General features: G+C 44.2%; 1 protein-coding gene across 12 annotated transcripts in view; it reads right to left on the reverse strand.

The window, feature by feature from the left end:
* IQSEC1 (IQ motif and Sec7 domain ArfGEF 1) overlaps window positions 1-18,318 on the reverse strand; it is a 439,647-nt gene that overhangs the window by 21,888 nt on the left and 399,441 nt on the right. For all 12 annotated transcript variants that reach the window (XM_040359364.1, XM_040359365.1, XM_040359358.1 and 9 more), the window contains one exon: window positions 8,803-8,979. In XM_040359364.1, coding sequence (XP_040215298.1) covers window positions 8,803-8,979 — 177 coding nt within the window. The remainder of the gene's footprint in view (window positions 1-8,802; window positions 8,980-18,318) is intronic.

Consider the following 18,318-nt stretch of genomic DNA (forward strand, 5'->3'; position numbering starts at 1 on the left):
ATTCAGAAAGAATTTGCGCCCAAATTTGGATGATGTGGGCGTGTTTTATTTAAATATAGTGTGACCCCATGTATTTGCCGTTTTTTACGAACGGCGCAAGCGCCGTTTGTAAAAGAATCCCATTGCGCATGCTCAAAATTCCCCCGCAAATCGTCAATGCTTTAGACGTGAACGTAACTTACATACAGCCCTATTCGCGAATGACTTACGCAAACGATGTAAAAATGTCAAAATTTGAACGACTTCCATACTTAACATTGCGTACGCCCCATATAGCAGGAGCAACCTTACGCCGGAAAAAGCCTAACGTAAACGACGTAAAAAAATGCGCCGGGCGTACGTACGTTTGTGAATTGGCGTATCTACCTAATTAGCATATTCCTCGCGCAAATCGACGTAAGTGCCACCTAACGGCCAGCGTAAAATTGCAACTAAGATACGATGGCGTAAGAGACTTACGCTGGTCGAATCTTAGTCAAATCTATGCGTAACTGATTCTAAGAATCAGGCGCATAGATACGACGCCGCAACTCAGAGATACGACGGCGTATCTGGAGATACGCCGTCGTATCTCGTACCTGAATCTAGCCCAGGGTATGTTGCCGCTCAGTTAAGTGGACTCCTCACTCGTGATAGACATCCGATGGTCTGTCACTGTAGGCTCCTCCCCCACGCGTTTCACAAATGATTAAGTCACGTGACGAGTGACGATACGCGTGAGGGAGGATCCTACAGTGACGGACCATCGGATGTCTATCTCGAGTGAGGCGTCCACTTAACTGAGCGGCAACATACCCTGTCAATAGCATATGCGAGGATACGTGAGTGCACTAAGTGCAGCCTTTATCCACATCCACATGTTACAATATTGCGCTTGTGTTTTCTTTCCTCCTCTTTTGCATGTGACTGAATACAACTGAAAACATCTGATCGCTGCTGGAGGTTGTTGTAACCTGATCACACTGAAGTGAGAGTTGGCAATTAGGGAAGGACCATTGCAGACTGATTGATTCATTATCAGGACTTTTTCATGTTTTTTTGCACCAGGCTTAATTGCTTGAATATATATGTACGACTCACACTGCACATGAGTTGATATGAGCGCATCACCATTATTTCAGATATACTTACTATGCATCAAATGTAAAAGTAAAAAAATACTAAAGAAATTGAATGCAGATAGAAATATGGCAGTTTCCTTGCTTCACTACCTAATGGACCACAAACACAAGTATGCAGTAAAGGTTGAAAATTCGAACTTTCCATCTTGAATTGTTTTTCCTGCTTAGAAATTCACTAGGCAGTGAAACCAGTATAAAAGCCCTGGAGTCATCATCAATAACAGCTCCCACAGCTACTGTATACCTTATTGCTGCAATATCAACAGGCAGTGGGAGGTACTGTCTGGGGACTGACACGATTGCAAAACACAAAAAACAATGCAAAGTGGTAAACCTTGAGGTATGCATAAAGCCTTTCTTTTATGTTTCAAAATAATTTTCTATGTTGTACATTACTATCAAATGTCATCATTGTGCCGTAAATGTTAAAGCTTTAATAATTATTGCTTAAGGCAATAAAAAACAAAAACAAAAAAAAAAAGGTTTTCAAGTACTGTGTCATAACTGAAACAAACATAATACTACCATAGAAAAATAATACTCCATTTCACTATAAAATCTTTTGGTAGGACAAATGTCATTACCTTGTTGTACATCTCAAAACTGTGAAATTAGATTTAATTAAATTACTATTTCTTTTTGACAGGAGTTTACCTTTAACAAGTCAGTATTTTCCCTCCTAAACAGAAGGACCATAGAGACATACTGCTCAATCTGAAGCCACTCATGGACATTAGAGCCATTAAGTGAGTCATGACATCTGGATATGTTTTATAACATGAAGTCCTAATTAAATATCTGTTCTTTCATTTCAGCAGACTGGACACACTTGTGGCTTGTTCAATTGCCCTTTTCACAGTCATTAAATTAAGGGGCTTTGACAAAACATATAATTTCTCTTGAAGCCACAAATACTTGGGCTAGAGCGCAGCCCTGGCACACAGAGCATAGTGGTCCACACTTAAGTATATGAACAAAGTTTGCGAAGCTCAAAATGTCTACATTAGGTATTTATTACCTTTATGGGTCTATTTTTCTACAAGATCACATGACGCTAAATAACCCCCAGCAAAGCTGCTGGTTTGGATAGTTTCCAGCCAGACTGGGCTACTTAGAGAGACTTATTGCTGCAGCAAACACACTGCAGGAAACCATCCTGACTTTATTTTGTCAGCTTATACCGAAACATTAATAAAATTAGTTTAATTCCTTTTCTGTAAATGCAAAAACTGTCCTTTTTTATTTCATACTTTTTTATCCTTGGTTTACTTTTGAGAGTAATTTTGGCAAGAACTGAAATAGTGTTTTTTTAAATTACACCCAGCACGCCTGGCCCAAGGAACTATAACAAGTGTTCAAGTGCCTCCAGTCATACTTGGCTTAAAGTGGACCTGAACTCAAACAGTGAACATTTGCTATGGCATAAAGAACATCTTGAGATGTTAACTGTTCCCTAAGCAGCATCCTGAAAAATACACCCTTGTGTCTACAGCCTCATAACTGTATATCTGCAGTTTAAAATGCCCTACTTTCTTTGCATACTAATCTTGCAAGATTTGACGTGATTACGTGATACGACTACTGTATTCTTTGTGTTGGAGAGGAAGCTGTACCTGAAGACCTTAACTGCATAAAAGATGTTTGTTTTATCCCTTCTGTAGATCTGTGCTTTCTGCATCTTTCCTACTGCTTCTTGAATATTCCTCTACCCGCCATCAAATCACCAATCACAATGGCAGAAGCTCGAACATGAGAAAGCAAAGCCCTTTCCCCCTACAAAAATGGCAGCCTTCACACAGATCCTATGTTTAAATTTAAAGATGAATTACATTCCTTAGTAGAAGGAGGTAAAAGTAGAGGGAACTTAAATCCTAAGGAGGCATCTTACCTTGATCCATTATATTGTAGGACCCCAATAATTAATTTTTTAATGAAATTGCATACGAATTCTGAGAATCCCCCCTGAAAGCCAATCGTTAACGGGATTGATTCGGTAACATCTAGATTGGGCCAGTATCTCGATTTAATTTTAAAACCTTTTGTTATTAAAATGGATGCCTATCTTGGGGATATTTTAAAACGTATCAAACCTGTACCCCGAAAAGTATTCATGTCACTGCGAACATTGGATCTCTATATACTATTATAGATCATGATGCAGCCTTGGACTCTCTTCAGTGGGCCTTGGCGGGATCAGATCTATCCACAGAGCATATTAATTTTATTTTAGGTGGTTTAAGGTTTTGCCTACTCAGTAACTATTTCTGGTTTAATAAACAGTTTTTTCTTCAGACTCGCGGTGTGGCGATGGGTGCTCGTTTTGCTCCCAGTGTGGCCAATTTATTTATGGCCCACTGGGAGGCAGAGGTAGTTTTTAAAGTTCTCCCACCCCAGTTGTCCTGTTATAGGAGATATATTGATGATCTGGTGATGGTGTGGGAAGGTGATATGTCTAGTCTTCAGTCCTTTATGGACAAATTGAATAGCAACACCAAGAACATCAAATTGACTTGGTGTGTGGATAAGCAACAGATCACTTTTTTGGATTTAGAGATTTTCAAAAAGGATAATGTTTTTTGTACCAAAAATCATTTTAAAACCACTGATCGTAATGCTTATATTCCCCTTGATTGTTGCCATCATAGGATCTGGCTATGCAACATCCCTAGGGAGCCGTTTGTTCGGTTACGACGTAACTGTACGTCTGAAGAAGAATTTTTGTCTCAGTCACAAGTACTAGCAGATTTAGACAGAAAGGGTATTCCTTTCCTGCTATTAGTAAAGAGATGGTTAGAGTGAAAGCTATGGATAGGAGTTCTATTATTGCGGATAAATCACTTAAAACGGATAAGTTGGGTAATTCTAATCAATTAAAGATGCTTATGGATTACAGCATACAGTATAAAAAGTTTGAAAAAATTGTGGCAAAGTATTGGCCCATTTTGAAATACGATCGTATCTTGGGTCCTCATTTACCTAACCATCCACAATTTATTTACCGCAAAGCACCCTCGTTAAGAGACAGCTTGGCACCAGGGGTGATTGATCCACCCAGGATAGCTAGTAATAAGCTGTTTAGTTTCATTTCTGGCTTCTATGCATGTGGCAGGTGTGCTACTTGCAAACATGCTAGAAATAATGTTAAAAAGCGTAAAGAATTTAGTTCATCTGTTATGCAGAAAAGTTATCAGATCAAAGGTTTGATTACTTGTGCGACTGAGGGTGTTGTATATATGCTTGAATGTGATTGTGGAATGCAATACATTGGAAGGACTTCCAGGGCATTGCATGTTCGTGTTGGGGAGCATATAAGTAATAGTAAGAGAGGCGTTAAGACTCATAGTGTCGCTAGACATTTTAGGAGTTGTCACCAACGTGATCCTAGCCATTTACAATTTTGGGGCATTGAGAAAGTCCCCAGGCATTGGCGTGGAGGCCACTACATCCGCCAATTGAGCTGGAGAGAATCGCTTTGGATTTTCGAGACAAAGTTATTCTCGCCGGCTGGCTTGAATGTTGATTTTGATTTGAATTGTTTCATTTCAAATAGATAAGTAATTTGATATCTTGAGTTTCAAGTTTTTGATTTTAAAAATGTTATAGGTACTGTGGGTATTATTATTATTTTTTATTTTATTTACTTTTTATAATGAATTCTTATATGTATGTTTATTATTGATGTATGTTTATTTGATATATGTAATGCATCGAAGGAGGATGGTTGTGGACTGATGTTAGTTTTATATATACAAGTTAAAATTCGAATTAAAAATGTATGTATCCGTCTCCTTAAGAGAGATCAGTTCTTTTGTTCTTAGGAGGAGCAACACTATTTAGTAAGGACAGATATACCTATCTTGTATTAAGTGTGGAATATTCTACTATGATTGGTGATATATATCTTTTTGTTCTTTGCTCCGTCCTATATATATATTTTTTATATATTTTATGTTCAGTTTTAACCTTTTTTCCTTTTTAATCGGCTGACAATGTACTGCTCTCCTGGATCTAAATTGGTCATTCATTAAGAGTGCATGGAAATAAGTTCCACCCACTCAGAGAGTGTGATTGGTTGTTGGTGGGTTGCTATGTTATTTAGTAAGGGCTGTCACGGGCCATCGACGTTCCTCCGTACCCATGCTGATGAAGTCCCCGCACATAAGACGTATTGCTTTCGGGGGAAGAAGGCTACGTCTGACGTCACCCGCGACCATCTTCCTGGTTGTCAACAACCCATTCGTTCGTTTGTATACTTGCACTTGGTTTTGTGAGTGCACCATTTACATATGCTGAGGAGTTCCTACGATCGCTGACTGTGTTACCATCAACCCAGAAGTGGTTCTTATTGGCCTTGTGACCTGTTTCAGGTCAATGAAAGGAGGCAAGAGGCTGTAATATCTGTGGTGGAGGGAGTCTTTGCACCATTTCCAGTGTCTGCTTGCCATGTCACCTGAGGTTTCAAGTTGTGATGCTCTCCTCAAACTCTTGATGCATGAAGCTTTAATCTTGGATGTGTTGGGATAATCTACCATTATTAGTGGCATTCCTATACCTAATCCATATGGACTGTGTATTATTATTAGTAATTTAATTTATGCGCTGCATTATTTCTGATATTTTAGCCTTCACACAGAGACAGAATGCAGAGGCAAGAAATTGTAAGTCATCAATGAGGAAAAGGTCAGCTGCAGGCAACACTGGTGACTGGTCATTCGCCCTCTATTTGTCTATGAGGGCACAGCTTCCAGAGTTCAGGTCCTTGCTAAACGATAACTGTTATTTTAAAATACACTAGCATCTTTGGGTCTATTCTAAGACCTTTTAAGAACAGTCAGTTAATGAGCTGATAGGAGAGTGAGAGGGCTTGTTGTTTTCAACAGTAATATCGTATTCACAGGTATTTCCAGGTCTGTTCCTCTATGGCTCTTGCAATTGATAGAGGAACAAAATGTAAATATGTATTTTTTGCTCCCCACAGCTTGTTATAAAATATGTGCTAATCTTGTCCAATCCTGCATTTAATGTTAACCATTTTTTGCTGCTCATTTTCATTTTTGTTTCAAAGCCAACAAAAAAAAGGAGAATCTCTCCCTGGGACTTTGAGATGAGCACCATTATGCCAATAAAAGTGACAACGATAAATACAGTACATATTTATTCCCTTCAAAGCCATCTTTTACAAAACCCCCTAAGACCCCTTTCACACTGAGGTGCCTTTCAGGCGTTTTAGCGCTAAAAATAGCACCTCTCATGCCTCCCCAGTGTGAAAGCCTGAGTGCTTTTACCCTTTAGAGGTGCACTTGCGGGAAAGGAAAAAAAAAGTCCTGCAAGCAGCATCTTTGGGGCGGTTTGGGAGCAGTGTATACACCGCTCCCAAAACGCCCTGCCTGTTTAAATGAATGGGCACCTCTGCCCTTAGCGCCTGCAAATCGCTTCAGCAGCACCGCAACACAGACTTTTATCCCTTTCTTTGGCCGCTAGCGGGGGTAAAAGCGCCCTGCTAGCAGCCGAGAAGCACTGCTAAAAGAAAGGTGAAGCACCACTAAAACTAGCTGTGCTTTACCGCCAACGCACCCCCGCCCCAGTGTGAAAGTAGCCTTAATGCCATGAGAGGTACATGGGTAAAGCAAACAAGTGTTAACACAGCAGAAGTAAAATGACTTATGGCTTTATGCCTACTGCACTACTAACTACAAAACTGGCTTTTCAAGAACTATTGTCACAACACTATTATAAAGTAAAAGTAGGTTGCTATTGAAGGGTACTCTGGTCTGCACATCCTTTTCTATATGTACAACTAGTTAAAGGTTTCAATCAAATGTGGAGCATTTCATGTGGATTTTGGCTACCTGAACCATTATAATATGAGTGGATGGCATGAGGAATGGATAACAGAAAATTGATGTTGATGAATTGCTGAAAGGTTTGTAGAATGAATGACTGAGCATGAGTATGGATGAAACCTTATGAAGGCAGGGAGAATGGAAAGATTAAAACATAAGGCTTAGGGTAGAATACTAAGATGCATTCCTGGCTGTTTTATGACGTGGTCTACAGGAAAACTGCAGTGCTTCATAAACTTACTAACACTAAATTCCTACTTCTTTTTACTGCTTTTGCACCATTATAGATTAAACAAATGTAAGGTCGTTTTAAACTGTTACAGTGTTTTTACATGTTAGTCAGGGAAGCATGCACTATACTTACACTACACCACACTATGCAAATACACTACACCAAATTTTACCAGGTCCAATTTAATTATGTCTGATGGAAGAATTATCAACATAATGCTGTCCATAGTGTTTCAACAGATATTGATTTTCATCTTCTGGTGCAGTATTGGAGAGTGAAAGGTAGCATTTTTTGTTTGCTACATGCAACACCAAGTTGAAGCAGTCCCTCCACCAGGAACATTGTTAAAGCCCAAATTAACCCTTGCTGTTTATCACTGTAATGCAGTAATAAATATAAGATTGTATTTATTTAGTTTTGACTGCCATGTGCTGCAGCAAGGGTTACAATACCCCAGCAAAAAAACGAACAGTCAGAATGCAGCTCTCTTACACAAAAAAATGTCCCTGAATACGATTCTAATCAACAGTGCTCTCACTCCCTAAGCAGTACTGTTGATTGGAATAGTCTTCATGAGGTATGTCTGACCACTGGAGAGTCAAGATGATAGTTCAACTCTCCTAGGTGTCACCGGCACAGGTTATTATTAAGGATGAGCTCGGGCATGTTCCCAGCTCCACGTGTCCCCGCCCACCAGGAAGCTGACACAGGCAGTGAGACATTTCCCGAATTCGTGGCTGCACAGATCGGTTGAGATTAGCGCCAGAGTGTCAGCTCCCTGGGAGGTGCGGGCACGTGGAGCTGCGAAACACGCCTGAACTCAACCTTAGTTATTATAACCCCTGCTGTAGTACTTAGCGTTTAAGAATGTAAGAAAGCTCCATATTTATTACTGTATATGCAGCATGACTGAATTACAGTAATAATTAGCAAGGGTTTACTTCGGTATTATATCTGGCCCACTGATTACTACAACAGAGTAGAGAAAATCTGTCATCTTTTACGCTTCTGGTTACCATTTGTCCACATGATATTTCTATTTACATATGTTAAATATCCTTCCTGAATTTGTGCTGGATACACTTTATAGTATACTATTTTAGGTGTAAAACTCTTTTAATGGCAGTAGAAGATAATGGTGCATGTTTCAGTAGTCTAATGGAGGTAGATGCGGTAACACAATTATAGCTAATGAAATATGGAGGCATCATGAAACAAGACGAGTATCTTCTACTGCACTGCACTGTGGAGCTGCTGTGAATTTAGACGGGCTTCACTCCATTTCATTCATCGAATGTAATGCAAGGGTACACAAAAGCAAAGGATTCACAAAAAGCAATTGTAACATGGACCTGGGTCTGTCTGCTTCTAATTCTACATTTCCACTTACGCTTTCCACTGTCTTCACTCTCCGTTACAAGTATACATAGTAATCTACAATGGTTCAGTTTTCAAAATAATAAACAACAAAAAAGCAAATAAACCAAATCAATAGTCTCATTTCAGGGTTACGGCTGTATACATCACAAATGATGGTATATTTAGATTGAATATACATATTTGTGTATATTAAGCTCATAACCAGGTATGATATAAAACTTCTTACCTGCTTCAGAGAGGTCCCTAAGGGAGCTGCTGAGGGCACTGCGTTTCAGGCCCTCCCCTGTGGCGTAACTGTCATCAAGACATGTCCGATTCAAAGTGCCATTACCAGACTCCTTTTTCAAGCTGGAACACTGAGACATGCTCGGACGCACTACCCCTTTCTGCTTTTCTAACTCCGCTAAAGCAAACAGAAAAAAAATACAAAGGACATTAGCTGTATTACATACAATTGTCACACAGCTCTGAAATAGATTTGTATATATATATTCCAGTGTTACTTGATGTACTGTCCCCAATGCTGCAAGTTCCTCCTTAAGTATTTAAAAAATCTTGTAGTTAGCGAAGCACAATTGAACCTATGTTCACTCCAATCTAGAAACTATACCTAAAGTGTTGAGATAACTGTGTATATATATATATATATAGTATATATACAGTTATGTTCAAAATAATAGCAGTGTGTTTAACCACTTCCATACCGGGCACTTACGCACCTTCCTGCCCAAGCCAATTTTCAGCTTTCAGCAATGTCGCACTTTGAATGACAATTGCGCGGTCGTGCTACACTGTACCCAAACAATTTTTTTTATCATTTTGTTCCCACAAATAGAGCTTTCTTTTGGTGGTATTTGATCACCTCTGCGGTTTTTATTTTTTGCGCTATAAACAAAAGAAGAGTGACAATTTAAAAAAAAAACACAATATTTTTTACTTTTTTATTTAATAAATATCACAATTTTTTTAAAAAAAACTTATTTTTTCCTCAGTTTAGGCCGATACGTATTCTTCTACATATTTTTGGTAAAAAAAATCGCAATGATCATATATTGATTGGTTTGCGCAAAAGTTATAGCGTTTACAAAATAGGTGATAGATTTATGGCATTTTTATTTTATTAATTTTTTTACTAGTATTGGCGGCGATTTGCGATTTTTTTACTGTCACCGTGACATTGCGGCGAACACATCGGACACTTTTGACACGTTTTTGGCGCCATTCACATCTATACAGCGATTAATGCGATAAATATGCACTAATTACTGTATAAATGTGACTGGCATTCAAGGGGTTAACACTAGGGGGTGAGGGAGGGGTTAATATGTATACCTGTATTGTGTTTTAACTGTGGGGGAAGGGGGGTGACTGGGGGAGGTGACCGATCTATGTCCCTATGTACAAGAGACACAGATCGATCTCCTCTGTCCCCTGACAGGACGTGGAGCTCTGTGTTTACACACAGAGCTCCACGTCACTGCTCTGTCGTTACCGATCGCGGGTACCTGGCGGACATCGCGACCGCCAGGCACGCGCATCGGCATCTCGGGGACGCGCCGAGCGTGCGCGCCCCCCAGTGGCCGGAGGAATACAGACGTCAAAAGACGTCCTGTTGAATATTCAGAGTCACCGTGAAGCCGTCATTTGACGATGGCCCGGTGCTCAAGTGGTTAAAAAAGTGAGTAAAGCTCAAAATCCTTATAATAGCTTTTATTTCCATAAAGGTAAATGCATTGGGAACACTGCACAGTCTATTCCAAATCAAAACAGAAAGATTTTTTATTTATTTATTACTTTACAGAAAGTGAAACAAAGGAATAATAGGCTTTTCCAAAAATATCAGTGTCTGCATTTTTCTTTACAAACGCAAACATTTACTGTACAAATGGAAAAATGCATGAATATTTTGCTTTCTTGTGAATCACTGAACTAATATTTAGTTGTATAACCACTGTTTTTGAGAACTGCTTCACGTCTGTATTGCATGGAGTCGACCAACTTCTGGCACCTTTGAACATGTATTCCAGCTCAGGACGATTGCAATATGTTCCATTCCATAATTCCTCTGCATTTCTTAATGTTACCTCAGAAACTGCAATTTTTGTTGTCACCCCACAAGTATTCTATTGGATTAAACTCTGGGGATTGGACTGGCCACTCCATAACCTAAATCGTGTTGGTCTGGAACCATAATGCTGTTTGTTTAATGGTGTGTTTGGGGTCGTTGTCTTGTTAAAACACCCATTTCAAGGGAATTTCCTCTTTGTCATGAGGCAATATGACGTCTTCAAGTATTTTGATGTAAAACTGATCCATGATCTGGGATGCAATAAATAGGCTCAACACCATAGTATGAGAATGCCCATATCATGATGCTTGCGCCACCATGAGAAACATCCCCATATCATGATGCTTGCACCACCATGCTTCATTGTCTTCACACTGTACTGTGGCTTGAATTAAGTGTTTGGGGGTCATTTGACAAACTGTCTGTGGTCCCTAGACCCAAAAAGAACAATCTTGCTTTCTTTAGTCCACAAAATGTTGCACCATTTCTCTTTAGGCCAGTCAACGTGTTCTTTGGCAAATTGTAACCTCTTTAGCATGTGCCGTTTTTTCAACTATGGGACTTGCTGGGGCTTCTTGCCGATAGCTTGGCTTTACATAGGTGTCTGCTAATTGTTACAGTGCTTACAGATAACTTTAGACCTTCTTTCATCACCCTGGAGCATTGGCTGAGTCTTTGCCATTTTGGCTATTCTTCCATCCATTCGAAGGGTAGTTTTCCATTTTCTTCCACATCTTTCTAGTTATGGTTGCCATTTTAAAGCATTTGAAATAATTTTAGCTGAGCAGCCTATCAGTTTCTGCATTTCTTTACATATTTTCCCTTCTCCAATTAACTTTTTAATCAAAGTACGCTGTTCTTCTGAACGTCTAGAACGACCCATTTTACTCTGATTTTCAGAGAGAAATGCACTATATTCAGAATGTACAACATTCCTTTGTCCTTAACCACTCGCTTACTGGGCACATATACCCCCTTCCTGCGCATGCCAATTTTCAGCTTTCAGCGCTGTCACACTTTGAATGACAATTGCGAGGTCATGCTACACTGTACCTATAAGAAATTTGTATAATTTTTCTTAACACACATAGAGCTTTCTTCTGGTGGTATTTAATCACTATATGGCTTTTTTATTTTTTGCTAAACAAACAAAAAAGACTGGAAATTTTTTAAAAAATAAAGAAGTTTTTATTGTTTGTTATAACATTTTGCAAACATGTATTTTTTTCCACCTTTATTGATGTGCGCTAGTAAGGCTGCATTGATGGGCACTGATAGGCTGCACTGATAGTCACTGATAAGGTGGCACTGAAGGGCACTAAAAGGCGTCACTGAAGGGCACTGATAGGTGGCACTGATGATGAGGCACTGATTGGCAGCACTGATAGGTGGCACTGGTTAGCAACACCGATGACGACTGTGTGGTACAGATGTCCCTTTCTACAGAAGTCAGTAATCTGCTTTATTTTTTTGCCCTCACAATGTCAGTGTGTACACCCTCCTGGTAATGTAAGCCCACTCTGTAGCCGTCTTTCGGCTATAGCGTGGGCATCAAGTGGTTAAATAAGGTGCACCAAATTTTTTCACAGACTAAATGACCTCACTAATTGAACTCCACATTGCTATTACACAAAGTCAGCAGCATGCATGACATGTTGGGTCTGTTGGTTTTCTATTACTCTACTACACCTACTAATAAATTATTTGCCATGTAGAAATATAATTTATACAAAAAACACTGATTAGATTATCTGGTTAGTGATGTTGGACTGCTATTATTTTTGAACACAACTGTGTGTGTATATATATATATATATATATATATATATATATATATATATATATATATATATATATATATATATATATATATATATATATATATATATATATATATATATATATATTTACACATAAACACACACACATATAATGAGGCCAATACAGATCCCTCAGATGGAGGTGTATACATAAAAAACAATAGGTTAGGGCACCTCCTTGATCCTCTGTCTTGAATGTATTTTGTTTGTATATAATATATATTTTTTGAGCTTTTTGAGCTTTTTGTAGAATAAGATACATTCTGTGTAATTTAAAAATGTACATACATACAGCTGTGTTAGATAAACATTTGTGAAAAACTTAGGTGATCTTGTAAAAGTAGAAATGCAGTTTACATCAACTGGTCAAATTATGTCTCCAGATTTCTACATGAAGGAAGCTAAAAACCAAGTAACATTGAATGTGACTTTCAGGGTGCAAACCAAAAACCAAAATGTTAATTAAAGGGGTTGTTAAGGGGGCGTGACCGGAAGCCAGCCTGGAAGGAAGCATCCCCTGAGAGCTCCTCTCCAGCCCGCAGCACTTAGGCAGAAAACCGGGGGATTCTGCAGCCATCCATGGGCGGTTCGCGGACCACCAGATCCACAAAGGCACGGGGATCATCCCAACCCCCGCCAGGCTCCTCCACGACCTTCGAGCGCTACTTTAAGCCACCCGACATGCCGCCGGGTGAAGGGGACAAGATGGCGCCGGACGCGGCCACGTTCAACACAGGGACATCTCCCCCTCGCTCACCTCAGACCAGCCATCCAGAGCCATCCCCGACCCGATCGCAGACCTCGGCCTCCTCTGAGAGCCCGGATGGCTCCCAGCAACGGGTGAGTGGAACCCCGCACCCCTGCCCCCCTGCCGCGGACCATGCGGCACAGGCCACAACCATCCCCGACCCCCGGGACCGGGACACCCAATGTACGGGGGCCTTCCCCCGTCTGCTCCGCACCGCCCCGGATCAGGACTTCCAAAACGGGGCCCAGCACTCCTCCTCTCCCACGTTCACTGGGGAGGACTTTCCGGCTCTCCAAGCCCCCACCAACTCCCAGGCCTCCATGAGCTCCCCAGAGCAGGGCAGCGTCTCAGCCAGCGCTAGGCCTCAATACACCTCCCCTGCAGCCAGGGGACAGATCCATCAGGCCATCCAGCCCGAGGTCGGAGATCGGAGAGGGATCTCTCCCCCTTCATATGCAGCCATGGCCAGCAATAGCACCCCGTGGCACGGAGGGGCCCCCACCTCACTGGGGGATCAGGCTGAGGCCTGGTCCGAACCATGGGACTCATCCCATCAACCCCCCCCCCCCCTAGAGCCCAGAAGGCACGCAGAACTGGTCTCCAGCCACCGACCGTCCCCCACCGATCCACTTTATAACCCCACTGGCACCAGAGGAGCTCCCCAATATCCTCCCCCGCCATGGCAGTCCTATATGCAGGCCTTCCCCACGAAAGAGGATTTCAAACAATTGATTGAAAACGTTAAGGCGACATGCCGCACTGAAATACAGGCCCTACACACAGGCCTCAAGCACTTAGCTGACAGAGTGGAGATGGCGGAGGAGGAGATACAAGAGACTAAACTGGCGGTGCACCGCACCCAAACTCAGGCATCAGACCATCACCTTATGCTCAGGGACATGCAGCGGCACATTGAAGACCTGGACAATAGGGGGCGCCGCAACAATATCCGCATACGCGGTCTCCCCGAAGTCGACGGGGCGGAGGACCTCCAGCTGACCCTCCAGAATTTATTCAACGACATACTGGGCGCACCAGCTGACAAGCCCATTGAGATGGATAGAGCCCACAGAGCCCTTAAGCCAAAGGGTCCTGCCTCCAAACCGCGCGATGTTATATGCCGTGTAAACTCCTACCCGATGAAGGAAGCTATAATGCGTAAAGCGCGCCCCATTCGCAACCTAATCTTTCACAACAACCCACTGCAGCTCTACCCGGACCTCTCCTGGATCACCCTGCAGAAACGACGGCTACTACAACCCCTGCTCCGTACCTTACAGGACAGAGACATTGTCTACCGATGGGGCTTTCCCTTTAGCCTGTCCGCCACCCACCAGGGGACCTCTGCCACCTTGCGTTACCCGGAGGACCTAGACGCCTTCTGCAGAACCCTGGACATCCCCGTCCCCCAGTTGCCGGATTGGGACCTTGTGGCCACGCCACCCCCTCCACCAGTGGTCTGGCAGAGAGTCCCCCCGCCCAGACGCCCCAGGGGACGTGACCCTGCCCGAAAATCCCCCAGGCACAGCCCCACCTGAGACGGCCGCCCTGGCCACAAGAGCCGCCCAGAAATCTACATGAAGCCCTCTTGATTTATTTTTTTTTTTTTTTGTTGTTATTCAGTTATTTTACCCCCCGGTTGCCCCAGCCCTACCTTAACGCTACACATCGGGCCTGTCTTGGACGAGACACCGTAGAGGCTGCCCTTCTGAGTACGGACCCCCCCCATGGCTGATAGCCTGAGAGTTCCTTCCTTCCCAATCCCCCTAGTGGAACCTCTCCACGCCACCCCCTTGCCCCCCCGACCCACATTTTTGGACATTTCGGTCGGGAGGTCCTTAAGGAACTGTTGGGACCTGAGGGCCCCTAGGCCACTCGGGCCCACGTTGTTGAATGTTGATGTGTGCTTTTTTTGGTCTTTTGCTCTCATCTTTCTCTTTCTTTTCAGACACCTCTCTCTCCCCCCCCCCCGCAGGCAGGACCCGACGGCGCGTCCAGGTGGCTGTCGGCCCGGCGGCTCCTCCACTCGCCCTCCCAGAACCGAATGCAACGCACCTGACTCCAGCTAAGTATGAACCACGGTCACTCCACCCACAGTATGGCTAAGTTACTATCCCTGAACGTCCACGGGCTTAACTCCAACAGGAAACGTCATCTGGCACTTAGGGAATTTAGGCAGTCAGGGGCGGAGATAGTAATGGTACAGGAGTCGCACTTCTCTAAGGGCGACTCCTTTGCGTTCGCGTCCAGATATTTCCCCTTAATATATCAGGCCTTTAGCTCACGGAAACGGGCAGGGGTAGCAATTTTGGTAAAAAAGGGCACCCCCTTCACCTGCACAGATTCCTACATAGACCCCCTAGGCCACTTCATTATACTGCGGGGAACGTGGCACTCACGGGACATAACCCTATGCACGCTGTACGCCCCCAATGCACATCAGCATAGATTCCTAGGTCGGGTTTTTGCTCGTCTGGCCAGATCCCCCCACGACCTATTGGTAGTGGGAGGGGACTTTAATCTACCTCATTCGGCTACCTGGGATCGCCTGGTGGTGAATCCTCGGGCCTCGCAGGCAAGGGCCTTGCGGGACTCTAGGCTCTTCCGTCAGCTAACGAGGAGGCATGCTTTGTTTGATGCTTGGAGGGCGCTTCACCCAGGGGACCGCCAGTTTACATTTTACTCATCCCCCCACCATACGCACTCGCGCATAGATTATTTCCTACTAAACAACACCACGTTACGTGTTACTGAGACAGCACGGATTCTGCCCATCTCCTGGTCCGACCATGCCCCCATTACCTTGACCCTTGACCTGAACGCCCCCACCCGTAGGCCCTATAACTGGCGTCTAAATGATTTCCTTCTCAAGCACACCCCCTCTAAAATGGAAATAGACTCTGCCCTTCAACTCTACTTTAACGAAAATGACACCCAGGACATTTCCACTGCCACTCTATGGGCCGCGCATAAAGCGGTAATCAGAGGACGTTGCATGGCCATCTCTTCGGCCCTAAAACGGAACGCTGAGTCGGCTAGAGAGCAGGCGGAAACGCAGCTCCGAACCCTAGAAAATCGCCTACTGACCTCACCCTCCCTAATGCTCCTTAAACGTATCGCCCTGGTACGGTCAACACTCCGGGACCTGGCGCTGGGTCGAGTCGAGAAAGCCCTAGTTCGCCTACGACAGGTATACTATGACAAGGGCAACAAGGCGCAAGCTTTATTGGCAAGGAAACTAACAGACCGCGCACTCGCCTCCACCCCGCACCAGGTCCAGGACAGATCGGGTAATATTGTATCACACCCCCAAAGTATTGCGGATGCATTCGCAGCATTTTACGCGGACTTGTACAACAAGCCAGAAATCCCCCATAACCCCCCCTCCCCGGACCTGTTAGATAGGATGACACGATACCTGACACAGGCGGGCATCCCTCGGCTAAAACCGGAGGACCTGGCCTCCCTAAACGCTCCCATTACAGGAGAGGAACTGACCTTGGCCATTAAGGCCCTACCCGCTCGCAAATCCCCAGGCCCAGACGGGTTCCCATACGAATATTACAAGACCTTCCTCCCCACACTCCTTCCCCATATGACGAAGCTCTTCAACGCCTTTCTACAACGCACCCCCATCCCACAAGACATGCAGCGATCATTTATCACCCTTATCCCTAAACCAGACAAGGACCCCGCATTATGCGCCAGCTACAGGCCAATAGCCCTGCTGAACTCAGATCTTAAGATCTTTATGAAGGTCCTCTCCCTCCGCTTAAACGTAGTCTTACCCTCCCTGGTCCATAAAGACCAGGTGGGCTTTGTCCCCCTCCGCCAAGCGGGAGACAACACGAGAAAGGTGATTGACCTAATTGACGTGGCGGGCAGGGAGGGCTCGGAGTCCTTGCTCCTGAGTCTAGACGCAGAAAAGGCGTTTGACCGCCTTGGCTGGCCCTTCATGCTCGCCACGTTAAGACACATGGGTTTTGGGGGACCTTTCCTCCAGGCGGTCCGACACCTCTATACTAATCCGATTTCACAGGTGAAAACTCCCTTTGCCACTTCATCCACCTTCCCCGTTACTAATGGCACTCGCCAGGGGTGCCCTCTGTCCCCCCTCCTCTTCGCCCTTTGCATAGAACCTCTAGCAGCAACGATTCGCGGCAACCCGGATATTCGGGGTATCCCAGTAAGGGGAAGGGAATTTAAAATTTCCCTCTTTGCCGACGACATCATTCTGACCTTGACGCGTCCCCGCATCTCCTTACCCAACTTACAAAGGGAACTGGAACGCTACGGGGTCCTTTCGGGTTATAAAACCAACACGTCCAAGTCTATGGCCATGCCAATTAATATGCCCGGACCCGAGGCCTTGCACTTACAGTCCGTTTTCCCGTACCACTGGGAGCGAACCTCCCTGAAATACCTGGGGGTCCAGCTCACCCCGAACTTCGCATCCTTGTACCAGGCCAATTTTCCCCCCCTATACAGCTCAATAAGGGCGTTGATCCATAAATGGAAGTCTCACCAGATATCCCTTTTGGGCCGGATAGCAGCCATAAAGATGGTGATCCTGCCAAAACTGCTGTACCTTTTCCAGACCTTACCAATCCCGGTCCCGTACGCTCACCTGCGCGCCCTACAAGCGGACCTCCTCCGGTATGTGTGGAACTACAAGCGCCACAGGATCCCACGTTCGGTCATGACGGCCGCGCGCACCGAGGGAGGACTGGCCTTCCCTGACCTGGTCAAATATTACCAGGCCTCGCAACTTCGAGCGGTGGCATCTTGGTTTCCCCAGAAGTCCTACAACAGGTGGACGGAGGTGGAAAAGATTTGGCTGGCCCCAATACACCCCAATAATCTTTTATGGAACGCAAACGCGACGGTGGAACCCGGACGTTTGCTGGGTTCCATGCGGCAGCTGCAAAGTACCTGGAGGAGGCTAGCCCAAGACTGTCGACTCACGTCTGATAGCTCCCTGCTGACCTCCTTCCTCTATAACCCTAAACTACCGACGAGTCTCACCCACCAGATGTCATGGCCCTGGGCATCGCGAAATCTGTTTCACTTTGGTCACCTAGTAGACCCCAGATCCCGCACCCTGCA

Source organism: Rana temporaria, chromosome 7, assembly GCF_905171775.1.
Source record: "Rana temporaria chromosome 7, aRanTem1.1, whole genome shotgun sequence".
In the NCBI taxonomy this organism is placed as follows: Eukaryota; Metazoa; Chordata; class Amphibia; order Anura; family Ranidae; genus Rana; species Rana temporaria.